Genomic DNA, 15,475 nt, shown 5'->3' on the forward strand with positions numbered 1-15,475 from the left:
AGAGCATTTCTCAATTGGTGTTCTTTGTTTTAGCTGTGGACTTGGGATTTTTTTAGATAAAGACATTTAGGGATTGTTGATCCTTCTTGACTGATAGTACAAAGAGGTAATATCAGTGACATTCATAGAACTTGCATAGAATGTTTAGTTTAGTGTTAAAAGTTGTAAAATACGTCATTATAGTTACACAACTTGCCTATGCGTCCAGATACGGTCACTTCTTCCGTATCTATCCATATCTCGTGCTCACGTGGCTTGTCAGCATGAATGCGGCCCACATGTCAGTGGCCGAAGTGGTAATAAGATAGCAACAAGTGGATTGAGCCGGCGTCCTCCACTCCATAAGCTAATTGCACTATCCACTCGACCAGGAATAAATTGATGCAAGACAAACAAACAAAATTTTCTTTAACACAGTTTTCGCTCAGCCCAACAAAGGAATAAACAAAAACTAAAAACCTTTCGTGTCGTTTCCCGCAGGAATAAATTGATGTACGGAAACAACTTATATCTGTTGTTTGTGGCACTAAAAGAAAATGTTCACACATTACAAAAAAGGTACGCGACATTTGAAAAATGTTTAAACATTGTAAAAGTATTTATGTAATTTAAAAAATGTAAGTTGCATTTTAAAAATGTTCACTCATTTTTTTAGAGTTTATATTTACACATTTCAGAAACAAATGCTCGTGCGGGGCATAGAAATGATCGTGTGTATGTTATTTCTTTTTGCGGGCTGTATATGTTGTTATTTATCTTGTTATTTTTAAGACAATTACGCGGGAAATAGAAATTCTCCATCACATGTTCATATGGATCATTCTGATTTAGCGGTCTACTTTTTTCAAATTTGAAATTATTCAAACTTAAATTTCTTTTGGAGAAATCACCTGAACTATATTTCTTTGATTTTAAATTTAGAATGAATTGAAACAAAATTTCCGCTGATTTATCTGAAAGAGATTTATGTACATTCATTGTGCGCTATATCTTCTTTTATCTAGATTTTTTAATTTAAAGCTATTCAAATTTAAAAAATAGTTGACATGTCCGAAAAATTTACATACATGCATTGTGACCTATATTTCCTTTATCAATATTTAAAATTTTAAAATTATTTTAATCCAAACAGAAATTCTGATGATTTGTCGAAAACAATTGTGTGCATTCATTCTGACATATTATTTTATTTTATCTAGATTTTCAAATTTAAAATCCTTTGAATTCAAAGAAAAAATTCATTGATTTGTCCAGAAGAATTTATGTTTATTCATTGCACGCTAAATTTTAAAAGTTAAAATTATTAGAATTCAAACAAAAATATAGTTGATTTTTTTTCCAAAAAGTATATGTACATACATTCTGTACTATATTTCCTTTTATCCAGATTTTCAACTTTTAAATTATTTGAATTCAAACAAGAAATTTTCTGATTTGTCCAAAAGAATTTGCATGCATTCATTTTGCACTAGATTTTTTAAGTTAAAATTATTCGAATTCAAACAAAAATTTAGTTGATTTGTCCAAAAAAATTACGTACATTCATTTTCACTATATTTCCTTTTATGATTTTCAAATTTAAAATTATTTGAATTCAAACAAAATTTTAGTTGATTTGTCCAAAAGAATATCTGGAATATAAGTTGTTTGCGTACATAGAAAAAAAGAAAGAAGAATACAGAAGACTCTTTAATTCATGTCAGGAGGTCATAGGTTCAGTCCGGGGCTTTGCCTTTTTTGAACACCCTATCCCCTTTTGTTTTTTTACTTTAATTCGTAATTATCCGTGTTATATAAAGCTAACTGTGCTACCGAATTGTCATACGTTTGTTGCTCGAGTGGGTATCTATGCGCTGCTATTCACAGGAGGTCGTCCATTTGAGTCCGTGATCCGGTGTTTTTTAATGTACGACAGCGTAATTAAATAATAGCCAAGGTGTTTTCTGCAACACAAAAAGATAATACGTGCCTCACCAAACGCCTCACCACTCCCGGCCACTGACATGTGGGCCGCATTCATACAGACACGCCACGTGAGCACTAGATACGGCTGGATACAGACGAAGAGCCCGTATCTGCACACATAGGCAAGTTATGTGATTGCAATGACGTGTTTTACAACTTTTAGTACTAAACTAAACATCATATGCAAGTTCTCTGACTACTACTGATATTACCTCTAGTACAAATGAACAAGCAACTAGGCTGGTCCAGCGAGATGACAGAGGAATTATGTTAAGGGGCCAGGCCATCTGGTACGGTCAAACGGCCGAAAATTCGTTGACTCGGAAACTTAGGTTTTGTTGTTTGGGCTTACTTAAGAAGGATTTAAAAGTTTGCTGACATTATAAAATTGAGGCCCATGTTGTACTTTGTTTTCCGGAGAGAGGCCCAATGCTGAGCTTTTAGTGGGCTCATGTCCCATGTGTAGTTGATTTTGTGCTACATCAATCAATGTACATGCATAAGTTTTAGATTCTCATCAAAAGCAAAATATTCTGCTAAAAAAATCTAAATAAAGAAAAACATGCATGTGCTCTGGAAAGATTTTTATTTGTGTTCTGCAAAAGCAGACGTGATAGAGTATCATGTTCTGCATGTGAATGCTGATTTGTGTTCTGCAAGTGCTTTGGAAAGAATGCTTGCTTGTGTTCTGCAAAAACATTTTGCGGCCCTGAGCAAGACGGCATGCGGCCAAGGAGGCGCGGTTTCGTTCCTGGTCGGTAGTCTGGGTTGCCTATTCTTGGGTGTGGCTTCTCATGTACTCTTGCTCGACTTTTGAGTTGGTGGCATTCTCGCTACTCGGCCGGATGTTGTTTTTATTTTGACCTACTTTGTAGTAGGATTTCTCATCACCTTCTGTTGGTTTGACTGTCTGGGCTTTATTTGCAAAGTGTGGTGAAAGTGTATTTCGCGAGGTTGTGATACAAAAGGTGTTAACCGTGAGATATACTTGTCACAACGTAAATGGAATCCAATTATGCAGTTGCAAGCTGAATGTTATATCACAACAGTTTAATTTTGCATCTCGAGTGCACTGTGCACATATATCAAACTTCCATCTCCGCCAAGGCGGCGGAGAAGCTCGTCAGCCGGTTCCTGGGAATCACCAGAGATGAAGTGGAAGTGACAGAGGCCACTCTTGCCGACTTCACAGCCAAGTTCAGAGAGCAGCTTGCTCCGGAGGTGATATTGGCCATGAGAGAGTTCTTCCACCTGGATGACGCGTATGTCAATGATGTTGAAGACGCGCTGATCGAGCATGGTGGGGAAGGTACCCTAGAGATGATCCAAGAGGATGGTGCGGCCCTGCCGAGCCTGGGAGCGTAGTAGGCGGCTTGGTAGTTTGTTGTTAAGGGCTGTTCTAGTTACCTATGTTAGCTATCTCCACGGTTGTATGTGTCGGCATGTTGGCTGTAGGTGGACTTCCCTTGGACCTGGTCAATGCTGTTTGGCTTGGCCCTGTGTGTGTGCGCCCCAGTATGTGCTCTTTCGTGTACTTCCAGTATGTGTGTGTCCTAGTGGGGCTTGTATCCTCTTTCAACTTGGTCAGACTATTTTTACTAGCTGCTTGTTGTTGGCACCCCTGGTCTTGCCAAAGTGTCTGCTTGTTTGCTCAATGACATCACAACCTGTCAATACCCTAAGCTGGAACGTGAGGGCGCTTAACTGCCCGGCTAGGAGGGCAGCAGTCAGTGCTACGATTGCTGACTCCTCGTGCCAAATTGTGTGTTTACAAGAGACGAAGCTAGATAATGTTGATAAGTATGTGGCGGCATTTCTTGGTGGCAACCGATTGAAAAGTTTTGCGCAGTGCCCGGCCACGGGAACTAGGGGGTATTTTACTGCTATGGGACGACAATGTCGTCGAGATTTCCGACATTTCTACCTCGGCCTTTTGTCTCTCTGCCATGTTTGCATCCGGGCGACAAATGTGTGCTTTAAGTTAACCTCCGTCTATGGACCAACTGACCATGCCAGCAAAGATCCCTTCTTCGCCGAGCTTATCTCTGATACGTCTCCAACGTATCTATAATTTTTTATTGTCCCATGCTATATTATATTCTGTTTTAGATGTTTAATGGGCTTTATTATACACTTTTATATTATTTTTGGGACTAACCTATTAACCGGAGGCCCAGCCCAAATTGCTGTTTTTTTCCTATTTCAGTGTTCGCAGAAAAAGAATATCAAACGGAGTCCAAACGTAATGAAACCTTCGGAAACGTGATTTTTGGAACAAATGTGATCCAGAGGACTTGGAGTCTACGTCAAGAAATCAACCAGGAGAGCACGAGGCAGGGGGCGCGCCTACCCCCCCTGGGCGTGCCCTCCACCTGTTGGGGAACGTAGTAATTTCAAAAAAAAAATCTACGCACACGCAAGATCATGGTGATGCATAGCAACGAGAGGGGAGAGTGTTGTCCACGTACCCTCGTAGACCGAAAGCGGAAGCGTTAGCACAACGCGGTTGATGTAGTCGTACGTCTTCACGATCCGACCGATCAAGTACCGAACGCACGGCACCTCCGAGTTCAGCACACGTTCAGCCCGATGACGTCCCTCGAACTCCGATCCAGCCGAGTGTTGAGGGAGAGTTTCGTCAGCACGACGGCGTGGTAACGATGATGATGTTCTACCGACGCAGGGCTTCGCCTAAGCACCACTACAGTATTATTGAGGTGGACTATGGTGGAGGGGGGCATTGCACACGGCTAAAAGATCAAACGATCAATTGTTGTGTCTCTAGGGTGCCCCCATGCCCCCGTATATAAAGGAGCAAGGGGGAGGTGCGGCCGGCCAGGAGGGGGCGCGCCAGGAGTCCTACTCCCATCGGGAGTAGGACTCCCTCCCTTTTCCTTGTTGGATTAGGAGAAGAGGGGGAAAGAGGTGGAGGAGAAGAAGGAAAGGGGGGGCGCCGCCCCCCTCTCCTTGTCCTATTCGGACTAGGGGGAGGGGCACGCGACCCTTGCCCTGGCCGCCTCTCCTCTTCTCCACTAAGGCCCACTATGGCCCATTAACCCCCGGGGGGTTCCGGTAACCCCTCCGGTACTCCGGTAAAATCCCGATTTCACCCGGAACACTTCCGATATCCAAACATAGGCTTCCAATATATCAATCTTCATGTCTCGACCATTTCGAGACTCCTCGTCGTGTCTGTGATCACATCCGGGACTCCGAACTACCTTCGCTACATCAAAACATATAAACTCATAATATAACTGTCATCGAAACTTTAAGCGTGCGGACCCTACGGGTTCGAGAACTATGTAGACATGACCGAGACACGTCTCTGGTCAATAACCAATAGCGGAACCTGGATGCTCATATTGGCTCCCACATATTCTACGAAGATCTTTATCGGTCAGACCGCATAACAACATACGTTGTTCCCTTTGTCATCGGTATGTTACTTGCCCGAGATTCGATCGTCGGTATCTCAATACCTAGTTCAATCTCGTTACCGGCAAGTCTCTTTACTCGTTCCATAATACATCATCCCGCAACTAACTCATTAGTTGCAATGCTTGCAAGGCTTAAGTGATGTGCATTACCGAGTGGGCCCAGAGATACCTCTCCGACAATCGGAGTGACAAATCCTAATCTCGAAATACGCCAACCCAACAAGTACCTTCGGAGACACCTGTAGAGCACCTTTATAATCACCCAGTTACGTTGTGACGTTTGGTAGCACACAAAGTGTTCCTCCGGTAAACGGGAGTTGCATAATCTCATAGTCATAGGAACATGTATAAGTCATGAAGAAAGCAATAACAACATACTAAATGATCAAGTGCTAAGCTAACGGAATGGGTCAAGTCTATCACATCATTCTCCTAATGATGTGATCCCATTAATCAAAATGAAAACTCATGTCTATGGTTAGGAGACATAACCATCTTTAATTAACGAGCTAGTCAAGTAGAGGCATACTAGTGACACTCTGTTTGTCTATGTATTCACACCTGTATTATGTTTCCGGTTAATACAATTCTAGCATGAATAATAAACATTTATCATGATATAAGGAAATAAATAATAACTTTATTATTGCCTCTAGGGCATATTTCCTTCAGTCTCCCACTTGCACTAGAGTCAATAATCTAGTTCACATCACCATGTGATTTAGTACCAATAGTTCACATCACCATGTGATTAACACCCATAGTTCACATCGTCATGTGACCAACACCCAAAGGGTTTACTAGAGTCAATAATCTAGTTCACATCGCTATGTGATTAACACCCAAAGAGTACTAAGGTGTGATCATGTTTTGCTTGTGAGAGAAGTTTAGCCAACGGGTCTGCCACATTCAGATCCGTATGTATTTTGCAAATTTCTATGTCAACAATGCTCTGCACAGAGCTACTCTAGCTAATTTCTCCCACTTTCAGTATGTATCCAGATTGAGATTTAGAGTCATCTGGATCAGTGTCAAAATTTGCATTGACGTAACCCTTTACGACGAACCTTTTTGTCACCTCCATAATCGAGAAACATATCCTTATTCCATTAAGGATAATTTTGACCGATGTCCAGTGATCTACTCCTAGATCACTATTGTACTCCCTTGCCAAAATCAGTGTAGGATATATAATAGATCTGGTACACAGCATGTCATACTTTATAGAACCTATGGCCAAGGCATAGGAAATGACTTTCATTCTCTTTCTATCTTCTGCCGTGGTCTGGCTTTGAGTCTTACTCAGTTTCACACCTTGTAACATAGGCAAGAACTCTTTCTTTGACTATTCCATTTTGAACTACTTCAAAATCTTGTCAAGGTATGTACTCATTGAAACACTTATCAAGCGTCTTGATCTATCTCTATAGATCTTGATGCTCAATATGTAAGCAGCTTCACCGAGGTCTTTCTTTGAAAAACTCCTTTAAAACACTCCTTTATGCTTTGTAGAATAATTCTACATTATCTCCGATCAACAATATGTCATTCACATATACTTATCAGAAATGTTGTAGTGCTCCCACTCACTTTCTTGTAAATACAGGCTTCACCGCAAGTCTGTATAAAACTATATGCTTTGATCAACTTATCAAAGCGTATATTCCAACTCCGAGATGCTTGCACCAGTCCATAGATGGATCGCTGGAGCTTGCATATTTTGTTAGCACCTTTAGGATTGACAAAACCTTCTGGTTGCATCATATACAACTCTTCTTTAATAAATCCATTAAGGAATGCAGTTTTGTTTATCCATTTGCCAGGTTTCATAAAATGCGGCAATTGCTAACATGATTCGGACAGACTTAAGCATAGATACGAGTGAGAAACTCTCATCGTAGTCAACACCTTGAACTTTGTCAAAAAACCTTTTTCGACAAGTCTAGCTTTGTAGATAGTAACACTACTATCAGCGTCCGTCTTCCTCTTGAAGATCCATTTATTTTCTATGGCTTGCCGGTCATCGGGCAAGTCAACCAAAGTCCATACTTTATTCTCATACATGGATCCTATCTCAGATTTCATGGCCTCAAACCATTTCGCGGAATCTGGGCTCATCATCGCTTCCTCATAGTTCGTAGGTTCGTCATGGTCTAGTAACATGACCTCCAGAACAGGATTACCGTACCACTCTGGTGTGGATCTCACTCTGATTTACCTACGAGGTTCGGTATTAACTTGATCTGAAGTTGCATGATCATCATCATTAGCTTCCTCACTAATTGGTGTAGGAGTCACAGGAACAAATTTCTGTGATGAACTACTTTCCAATAAGGGAGCATGTACAGTTACCTCATCAAGTTCTACTTTCCTCCCACTCACTTCTTTCGAGAGAAACTCCTTCTCTAGAAAGGATTCATTCTTAGCAACGAATGTCTTGCCTTTGGATCTGTGATAGAAGGTGTACCCAACATTTTGGGTATCCTATGAAGACGCACTTCTCCGATTTGGGTTCAAGCTTATCAGGTTGAAATTTTTTCACATAAGCATGGCAACCCCAAACTTTAAGAAATGACAGCTTAGGTTTCTCGCCAAACCACAGTTCATACGGTGTCATCTCCACGGATTTAGATGGTGCCCTATTTAACGTGAATGCAGCTGTCTCTAATGCATAACCCCAAAATGATAGTGGTAAATCGGCAAGAGACATCATAGATTGCACCATATCTAATAAAGTACAGTTACAATGTTCGGACACACCATTACGCTGTGGTGTTCCAGGTGGCGTGAGTTGTGAAACTATTTCACATTGTTTTAACTGAAGGCCAAACTCGTAACTCAAATATTTTACCTCTGCGATCTTATCGTAGAAACTTCTCACTAACGCTACTTTACTGCATCACCCTTTCCTCTTCAAGGGAAAACCAACGCAGTGCTCAAGAGGTAGCAGTCTCCCACAAGCCTTTACCGGGTGTTGCTTGGTTGGCCCTCGAGGATTTTAATCAAATATACCGCGCAAGAGATAAGAATAAGAGAAGGGTAAACCAGAGTAGCATCAACCATTTTCGTGCAGCTCTGCAGTCTTGTGAGCTCAGAGAGATTCATCTCCAAAATAGGTGCTTCACTTGGAGCAACGAGAGGGAAAGCCCCACCCTCTACAAGCTTGACTCATTTTTCTGCAATGCGGATTGGGACATGTCTTTCAACACTCATGTGTTGCACGCTTTATGATCTTCCCTCTCCGACCATTGCCCCCTCCTGCTTGCCGATGATAAGGGGCCGAGACGACCGCGATCCTTCAAATTTGAAAATTTCTGGGTATCGTTACCCGAATTCAATGACGTGGTTCAGAAGGCGTGGGATGAGCGTGTCAACCACACAGATCCTTTCCAAATCCTTCATCATAGGCTCAAGAAAACTGCGACCCGTCTTACTGAGTGGAGCAACAAGTTTTTCTCTAAGGCCAAGGTCCAACTACATGCGGCTCGCCTGGTGATCCTCCATTTGGATATTGTGCAGGAGGATAGGGCCCTCTCCCCTGCGGAGCGAGACCTTCGTGCTAGGCTCAAGCGTAGAGTGGTTAGCTTGGCGGTCCTGGAGCAGGCCCGAAAGAGCCAATGTGCTAGGTTGGCAAATTTGAAGGAGGGTGATGCCAACACCAAATTCTTCCACCGTCGCATCAATGCCCATAGGCGAAAAAACCACATTCACAGGCTAAAACATGCACGTGGTTGGGTGACTGAGCACAAAGAAAAAGAGAAGATCATCCACGACCACTTCTCCGAGGTCATGGGGCGGGCAAGCACGAGCAACAAGGATTTCAATTGGGAGGAATTGGGTATCGAGAATCACGCTTTGCAAGACCTCGACTCTGCCATCACTGAGGACGAGGTTTGGGAGCCTATTAAGGAGATGCCTAGTGATAAGGCGCCGGGCCTGGACAGATTCACGGGGATGTTCTTCAAGAAGTGTTGGGGAACCATCAAGCATTCGATCATGGAGGTCATTCAACGATTTGATTCTCTGCACACCTCCAACCTTCAGTGGCTAAATTCGGCCAACGTTGTTCTATTGCCAAAAAAGGATGGCGCGGAAGAAATCTCTGACTATAGGCCCATTAGCCTCATCCACGCCATCGCTAAAATCATTGCCAAGATTCTCTCGCTCCGGCTTGCACCCCACATGGACGATCTTGTCTCCAACGCCCAGAGTGCATTCATCAAGAGGAGAAGTATCCATGACAACTTCATGTATGTTCGAAATTTCACCCGGCGTCTTCACAAATGCAAAATGCCCGCACTCCTCTTCAAGCTTGATATAAAGAAGGCGCTTGACTCGGTCAAGTGGGGATACATCCTGGAACTTCTCCAACGATTGGGCTTCCCTCCAAAATTCCGGGCTTGGATTGTTGCGTTATTATCATCTTCTTCATCTCGGATTATGTTAAATGGGTTGCCCGGTCCTCCGGTCAAGCACGGTCGTGGATTCCGGCAGGAAGACCCCATTTCCACCTCCTCTTTGTTCTGGCAATTGACCCCTTGCACAAGATCCTCGACTTGACGACGAGAAAGGGGCTCCTCCACAAGATCCGTGGTCGCGGGTCCATGGTGCGTACCTCCCTTTATGCGGATGACGCGGCGGTCTTTGTGGCTCCCATCAAGAGGGACATCGACAATCTCGCCTCTATTCTGAGAGGCTTTGGGGACGTGACAGGCCTTTGCTCCAACTTCCAAAAAAGCTCGGTTGTGCCTATTCGTTGCAACCACCTCGATCTTGAGCAAATCCTTGAGAGTATGCCGGCAGCATGGGCCTCTTTCCCGGTAAAATACCTTGGCTTACCACTTTCAGTTTGGCAGTTAAAGAAGGTGGATTTCCAATACCTTGAGGATAAGGCAGCCGGGAAACTGGTTACCTGCGAGGGACAAAACATCACTGCCATTGGCCGTACGACACTTGTTAGGTCGGTCATCTCCTCCCAAGCGGTGTTCTCCATCACGCCCCTCGTCGTGCCTCAAGGCTCTCTTGATAGCCTAAACAAGATTGAGAGGGCATTCCTTTGGTCCGGTGCAGACAAGACAACGGGAGCCAAATGCAAGGTCAACTGGGAAGTGGTTTGTAGACCAAAACAATATGGCGGCCTTGGAGTGCTCAACACCGACAAATTTGCACATGCTTTGCGGCTGCGGTGGCTGTGGTTTGAATGGAACGATCCCCGCAAATTATGGGTTGGACTGGGAAACCCTGCACCGAGGAGGACTACGAGTTTTTCTATGCCTCTACGACTATCACGGTGGGAGATGGCGCCAAAACGCCTTTTTGGGACTCCCCGTGGCTTCTTGGACGCAAACCCAAGGATATTGCACCTCCCATCTTTGCGGCCTCGACAAGAAAGAACTGGAAGGTTCGTGAGGCCCTCAAGGGGAACGCTTGGATCCTCAAGATCAGCCACATCGCGGTTGTCTTCGCCGCCCACATTCAGGAATTTTTCACTCTATGGATGCTCCTAAATGATTTTCACCTTCACGAGCAAACCGAAGATACCATCGTCTGGAAGCACGCGAACGACGGGATATACACGGCAGCCACCGTGTACCAGGCTCAATTCCAAGGCTTGATTTTCCCCCCTTGGATCGTATGGTTTGAAAGGCATGGGCACCTCCAAAGGTCAATTTTTTTGCATGGTTGGCATTGCAAGATAGGATTTGGACCGCCGATCGTTTAGAGAGGCGAGGTTGGCCAAATTGTGGCCTCTGCAAGCTTTGCAATAGGGAACAAGAAACGGGTGCCCACCTTTTTTTCGAGTGTCGCTATAAGATTCGGCTATGGAAGTCTCTCATTGAGTTGCTTGGTCTCGCGCACATGGATACGTCCGAGTGGCACATGGACGAATCCGTCTTCGAATGGTGGGACAAGAGAACCGACAACCGTAACCCCAACCGGCAAGCTTTGGCCTCTCTCACCATGCTTGTCTCGTGGACCATTTGGAAAGAAACGCTTGGGTGTTTCGTCATAAGAGTGCGCCACCGACCATCCTACCGCCGCCATCGTCGACGAGGCCAAGCTTTGGGTGACCGCCGGTGCAAAGAAATTAGGGAATATTTTTGTGGACGAGTAATTGTTATGCCGTATCTGTGGGTGTGTTGTAAAACTCTAAACTCTATTATTTCCTTATTTAATAGATGAGGCAAATTTTTTACCTCCGTTTCAAAAAAAAAAAACTTCCATCTCCATCAGAAACATCATCGATCGGCAGCATCCCCTTGAATTATTAGTTTATTACAGTATACATCACTGTTAACCAATATGCGTAGCCATCGGTAGCTCAATGCAGAATAGCGGGCACACAGTAGGGCCCTGTGAGCCACCCATACGCGATGGAACGGTAGGCAGCCTCAGTCAGGTGGATGCCGTCCCAGTTCAAGTAGTTCTCAGGGTCCTTGCAGGCGCTTGAGCCGGACATGCCACACCTCGCCTTGTTATTGTAGTTGTAGGACCCCTGGCCGCTCGCGCCACAACAAACATTCAGGCCGTATTCCAGTCCTGAAGAACATAAAGTAATGTCAGCAATAAATACCGCCGGTTAAGAAGATTGGTGGCATTCTAATTCAGAGATGCATGAAATTAGCAGTAGCTCTGATGGTTAAGAAATGTCCAAAGTTAGCCACTAGACACGCCACTGCTAGCTCCTCTTGTTGGGTTATCGGCTAGTCCTGAAGAAGGAAAACGTTACTAAAAAAATGCAGTTGCCGACGCAGAGAAGAATTTTGCTTTAGATAACCTTGGACCGACAAATCTGGATAATCCTTTTCTCCTTGCAAGACTTTTTTTTCTGGATAAAATCTGAAACCGTCACTGGAGCCGCTTGCAGCAATGCTGAGCGCACAAAGGAAAAAAAGTCGAGCAGGTGTGCAACCAGACAAGCTGCAGATACACACGTACAGTTGGCCATATCCGTCCCGTGAGCAGCGCCCGGCCGGCAAAGCCGGACACCTGCATGCACTGACGTGTGTGCGTGTCGATCCACTCGCGGGGGGCGGTGCTTAACTTCTTGATGTTACCACTAATTAGAGATGATTGCTAACACAAGAAACACATATGCTAATCAACCGGAAGAGGCGCATGGAGAAGCGCGTGATCGAGCATGCATGCATGCACGTACGTACGTACCGAAGCTCCGGGGAGAACGGACCATCTCGGCGACCTGGGTGTAGAAGTCGCCGTACATGAGCCTGACGCTGGCGTACTTGCTCCGGAGCCTGCAGATCCCCTGCCTGAGCAGCCGGTTGTGGTAGCGGGACAGGTCGTTGAAGCGCTGGAGGCAGCCGTCCCCGTCGTAGTCGCTCTGGTTGGAGCTCCCGTACAGGGTCAGGTACAGCGGGAAGCAGCCGATCGGCAGCACGCCCGGCACCACCACGTCCACCGCGCCCAGCCCGATCAGCGTCTAGGATCATGTGGAGGGTCACTCATGTAGAGTAGTTGCTCAAATCTTTTCAGGGTGCACACAAGATGTGTACGTACGTACCTCGACGCCGCTTGTGATCTTGTTGATGATGTGTGGCACGTAGGTGTAGACCTCGTCGAGGCTCTTGCCGCCGAAGATCGGCGCGTTGTAGTCGTTGCCCCCGAACTCGCCCAGGATGAACAGGGACTTGCTCAGGTGGCTCCTGCAATCTACAGGCACATGACGTCGCATTTAGGCACATTCTTCACAAAATTCAGTCGAAGGCATGAATCATATATATATATATACACACACACACACACACTCACCGCCGGCGCCGCCGCAGATGGAAGGCATGAGCTGCTGGAACCACTGGATTTGCGTGTCCAGAGGCCCGTTGTTCCAGATGCTGCTGCCCAGGCCGTGAGACAGGAAGAAGTCCAGGTTCATGGCGGTGGCGCCGATGATGGCCATGTTTGCGCCTTTCCCGAGGTCGGTACCGTTCGTCTTGGACTTGGACGGCGGAAGCAGTGGCAGACCGAAGAACTGAGCTGCACGCGTAGCACCAAAGGTCAGAGGCCATAACCATGATCTACCTGGCATGCCCATGCTTCTACTTCGAGTGAGATGGCGGCACGCAAAACAGATCGAATGAATGGATGTACCGAGGAAGTCGACGACGACGCGGCCGTCGGAGCAGCGTCCGGTCGGGCGGCCGAAGTAGCTGCTTCCGTACGGCGGCTGGCCCATGGTGAGCCACGACGGGCAGCCGCCCGTGCAGAGGTTGCCGGTGTCGGAGATGGAGTCGCCCAAGTTGTATATCGCATCGTAGCTCTGCCACGACGTCCCGCAGCGGGAGACGCTCAAGAGGAAGAGGATGAACACCACTGCCTTGGTCAACATTGCTATTTGCTAACTTACAAGATACGGCGGCTGCAGAGAGAGCCTTGGCTCAGTGGTTGGGTATGTGGTTGTGCAACCCAACGACCCGAGTTCAATTTCCAGAATTGACAGGTGATGCACAAGGGTTTTCCTCCCGTTTATTGAGGATCAAGCTTGATTTGTGGTGGAACCACTCATCAAGAAATATCTTGATACTCATTTAAAAAAATTCTGAGAATCATGTTCTCATTTAAAAAAAATTCTGAGGACCATGTTTATCTTGGTACTCATACTAAAATGGCTGTATGCATCCTTAGTTGGTGCAGAGACCGGGAAGTGAAAATCTCCCCATTTTTAAGGACCCGGGCGCCCAACCCTAGCCGCCGCTGAACCCAGCCCCCACCTCCTTCCTCTCCTCCCGCCGCCGCCGCCGGGCAAAGCCCGCGCGGTGCCGGCGGCGGCGGGATCTCGTTTCCTCGCCTGGAACAGGGGCCGCGGGGGGCTGCTTCTTCGGGCGTGGCGGCGGAGCTCGGCGGCCGGCGCGTCGGGTGGCGCGCGCTAGTGTGCGGGGCGGCGCGGCCTGCTGGCCGGGGCGGCACGTCACTGGAGCGCGCGGGCCGGTGGCGGCGCGGCGTTCTTCGCGGCGGATCTGAGGCGGCGGCCTCGCTGGTGCAGACGGCGCTCCTCCGGCGGCGGGGAGTGCTCGTCGGTGAGGTAGGCCGGATCCCCTCGGCTGCGCGGGCAGCGAGGTCCCGGTGGGCACTGGTCATGGCGCGGGGAGGCCCCGGGCTCCCCTCGTCAGATCGGAGGCGATCTGGTCCGCTCGTGATGTATGACCTCCGGCCGGCTGGATCTCCGGCGTGCACGCGCCTGCTGACGTTGTGGCTGGTTCGGAGGTGGCGGCAGGGTGCTTGGCCGGGGGAAACCCTTGGCCGCCGGTGGCGGTCACGGCGCCGATGGCGTCCCGGACGCCATTCCCTCCTTGGTGGCGGCGCCGAGGCTAAACCTCCCCTGCCTCCCCCCTTCCCCTGCGCCTGGGTGAAAACCCTAGCCCCGGTGGTTCAGCGGCGGCGGCGCCACAGCGTCGTCACCTTCTTGAAGGCGCCGACTTGGGCATGGGGATGCTGGGCGTGCATGGCGAGATTGTCTGGATCCTGGTGGCGGCCCGTCTGATCTACCGCGTCGCAGCTCCGGGCATGCCTCGTGACCGCGGTGCTTATCTTCCGGCCGTGTCTCCGACGGCGACCTCGCCCTTCCTCACCGTGTACTTGCCGTGGTGGAGCGGTACTTCATCTCACTCATTGATGGCGGCGGAGTTCGGCGGCATGGCGCTGTGGAGGCTCGGCGTCCGATGCGCGGAGATGGACTCGCGCAGGAGGAGGTAGCTGTCTGGCGTCATGGTGACGTCGATGGCAGAAGTGGCCTTCACAAGGTAGAAGACTCAATATAATCTGAAGACGGACCTGTGGAAGATGGCGGCGACGACACAAGAGTGCGTCTGACCGGATTGTGCCCCAGACCCGGTATGTGGCTCGGCTGGGGCTTCCGGCTTTTGATGTTAGGTTTAGGTGAGTGATTTGGGTAGTGGCCCAGCTAGCATCCCTTCATCATATGGATAAGAGTAGCGGCATATGTTGCCAAGATGGTGGATTCAGGTATATTGTTTGTAATACTTTGTAAGGTCCTCGAGAATAATTAATAAAGTGGCCGTATGCATCTTTCAGATGCAGAGGCCAGGGGATCATCC

General features: G+C 47.2%; 1 protein-coding gene across 1 annotated transcript; it reads right to left on the reverse strand.

The window, feature by feature from the left end:
• Window positions 1–11,633: 11,633 nt before the first annotated feature.
• On the reverse strand, window positions 11,634–13,934 carry LOC123074293 (GDSL esterase/lipase At5g45910). Its single transcript, XM_044497176.1, has 5 exons — window positions 13,512–13,934; window positions 13,176–13,397; window positions 12,928–13,076; window positions 12,573–12,846; window positions 11,634–11,945 (listed from the first exon to the last, which is right to left on the reverse strand). Exons 1-5 carry the CDS (start codon window positions 13,747–13,749, stop codon window positions 11,728–11,730), a joined length of 1,101 nt encoding a protein of 366 aa, XP_044353111.1. The 5' UTR covers window positions 13,750–13,934; the 3' UTR covers window positions 11,634–11,727.
• Between the last annotated feature and the right edge of the window lie 1,541 nt (window positions 13,935–15,475).

This window comes from Triticum aestivum, chromosome 3D (genome assembly GCF_018294505.1).
Source record: "Triticum aestivum cultivar Chinese Spring chromosome 3D, IWGSC CS RefSeq v2.1, whole genome shotgun sequence".
Classification (NCBI taxonomy): domain Eukaryota; kingdom Viridiplantae; phylum Streptophyta; class Magnoliopsida; order Poales; family Poaceae; genus Triticum; species Triticum aestivum.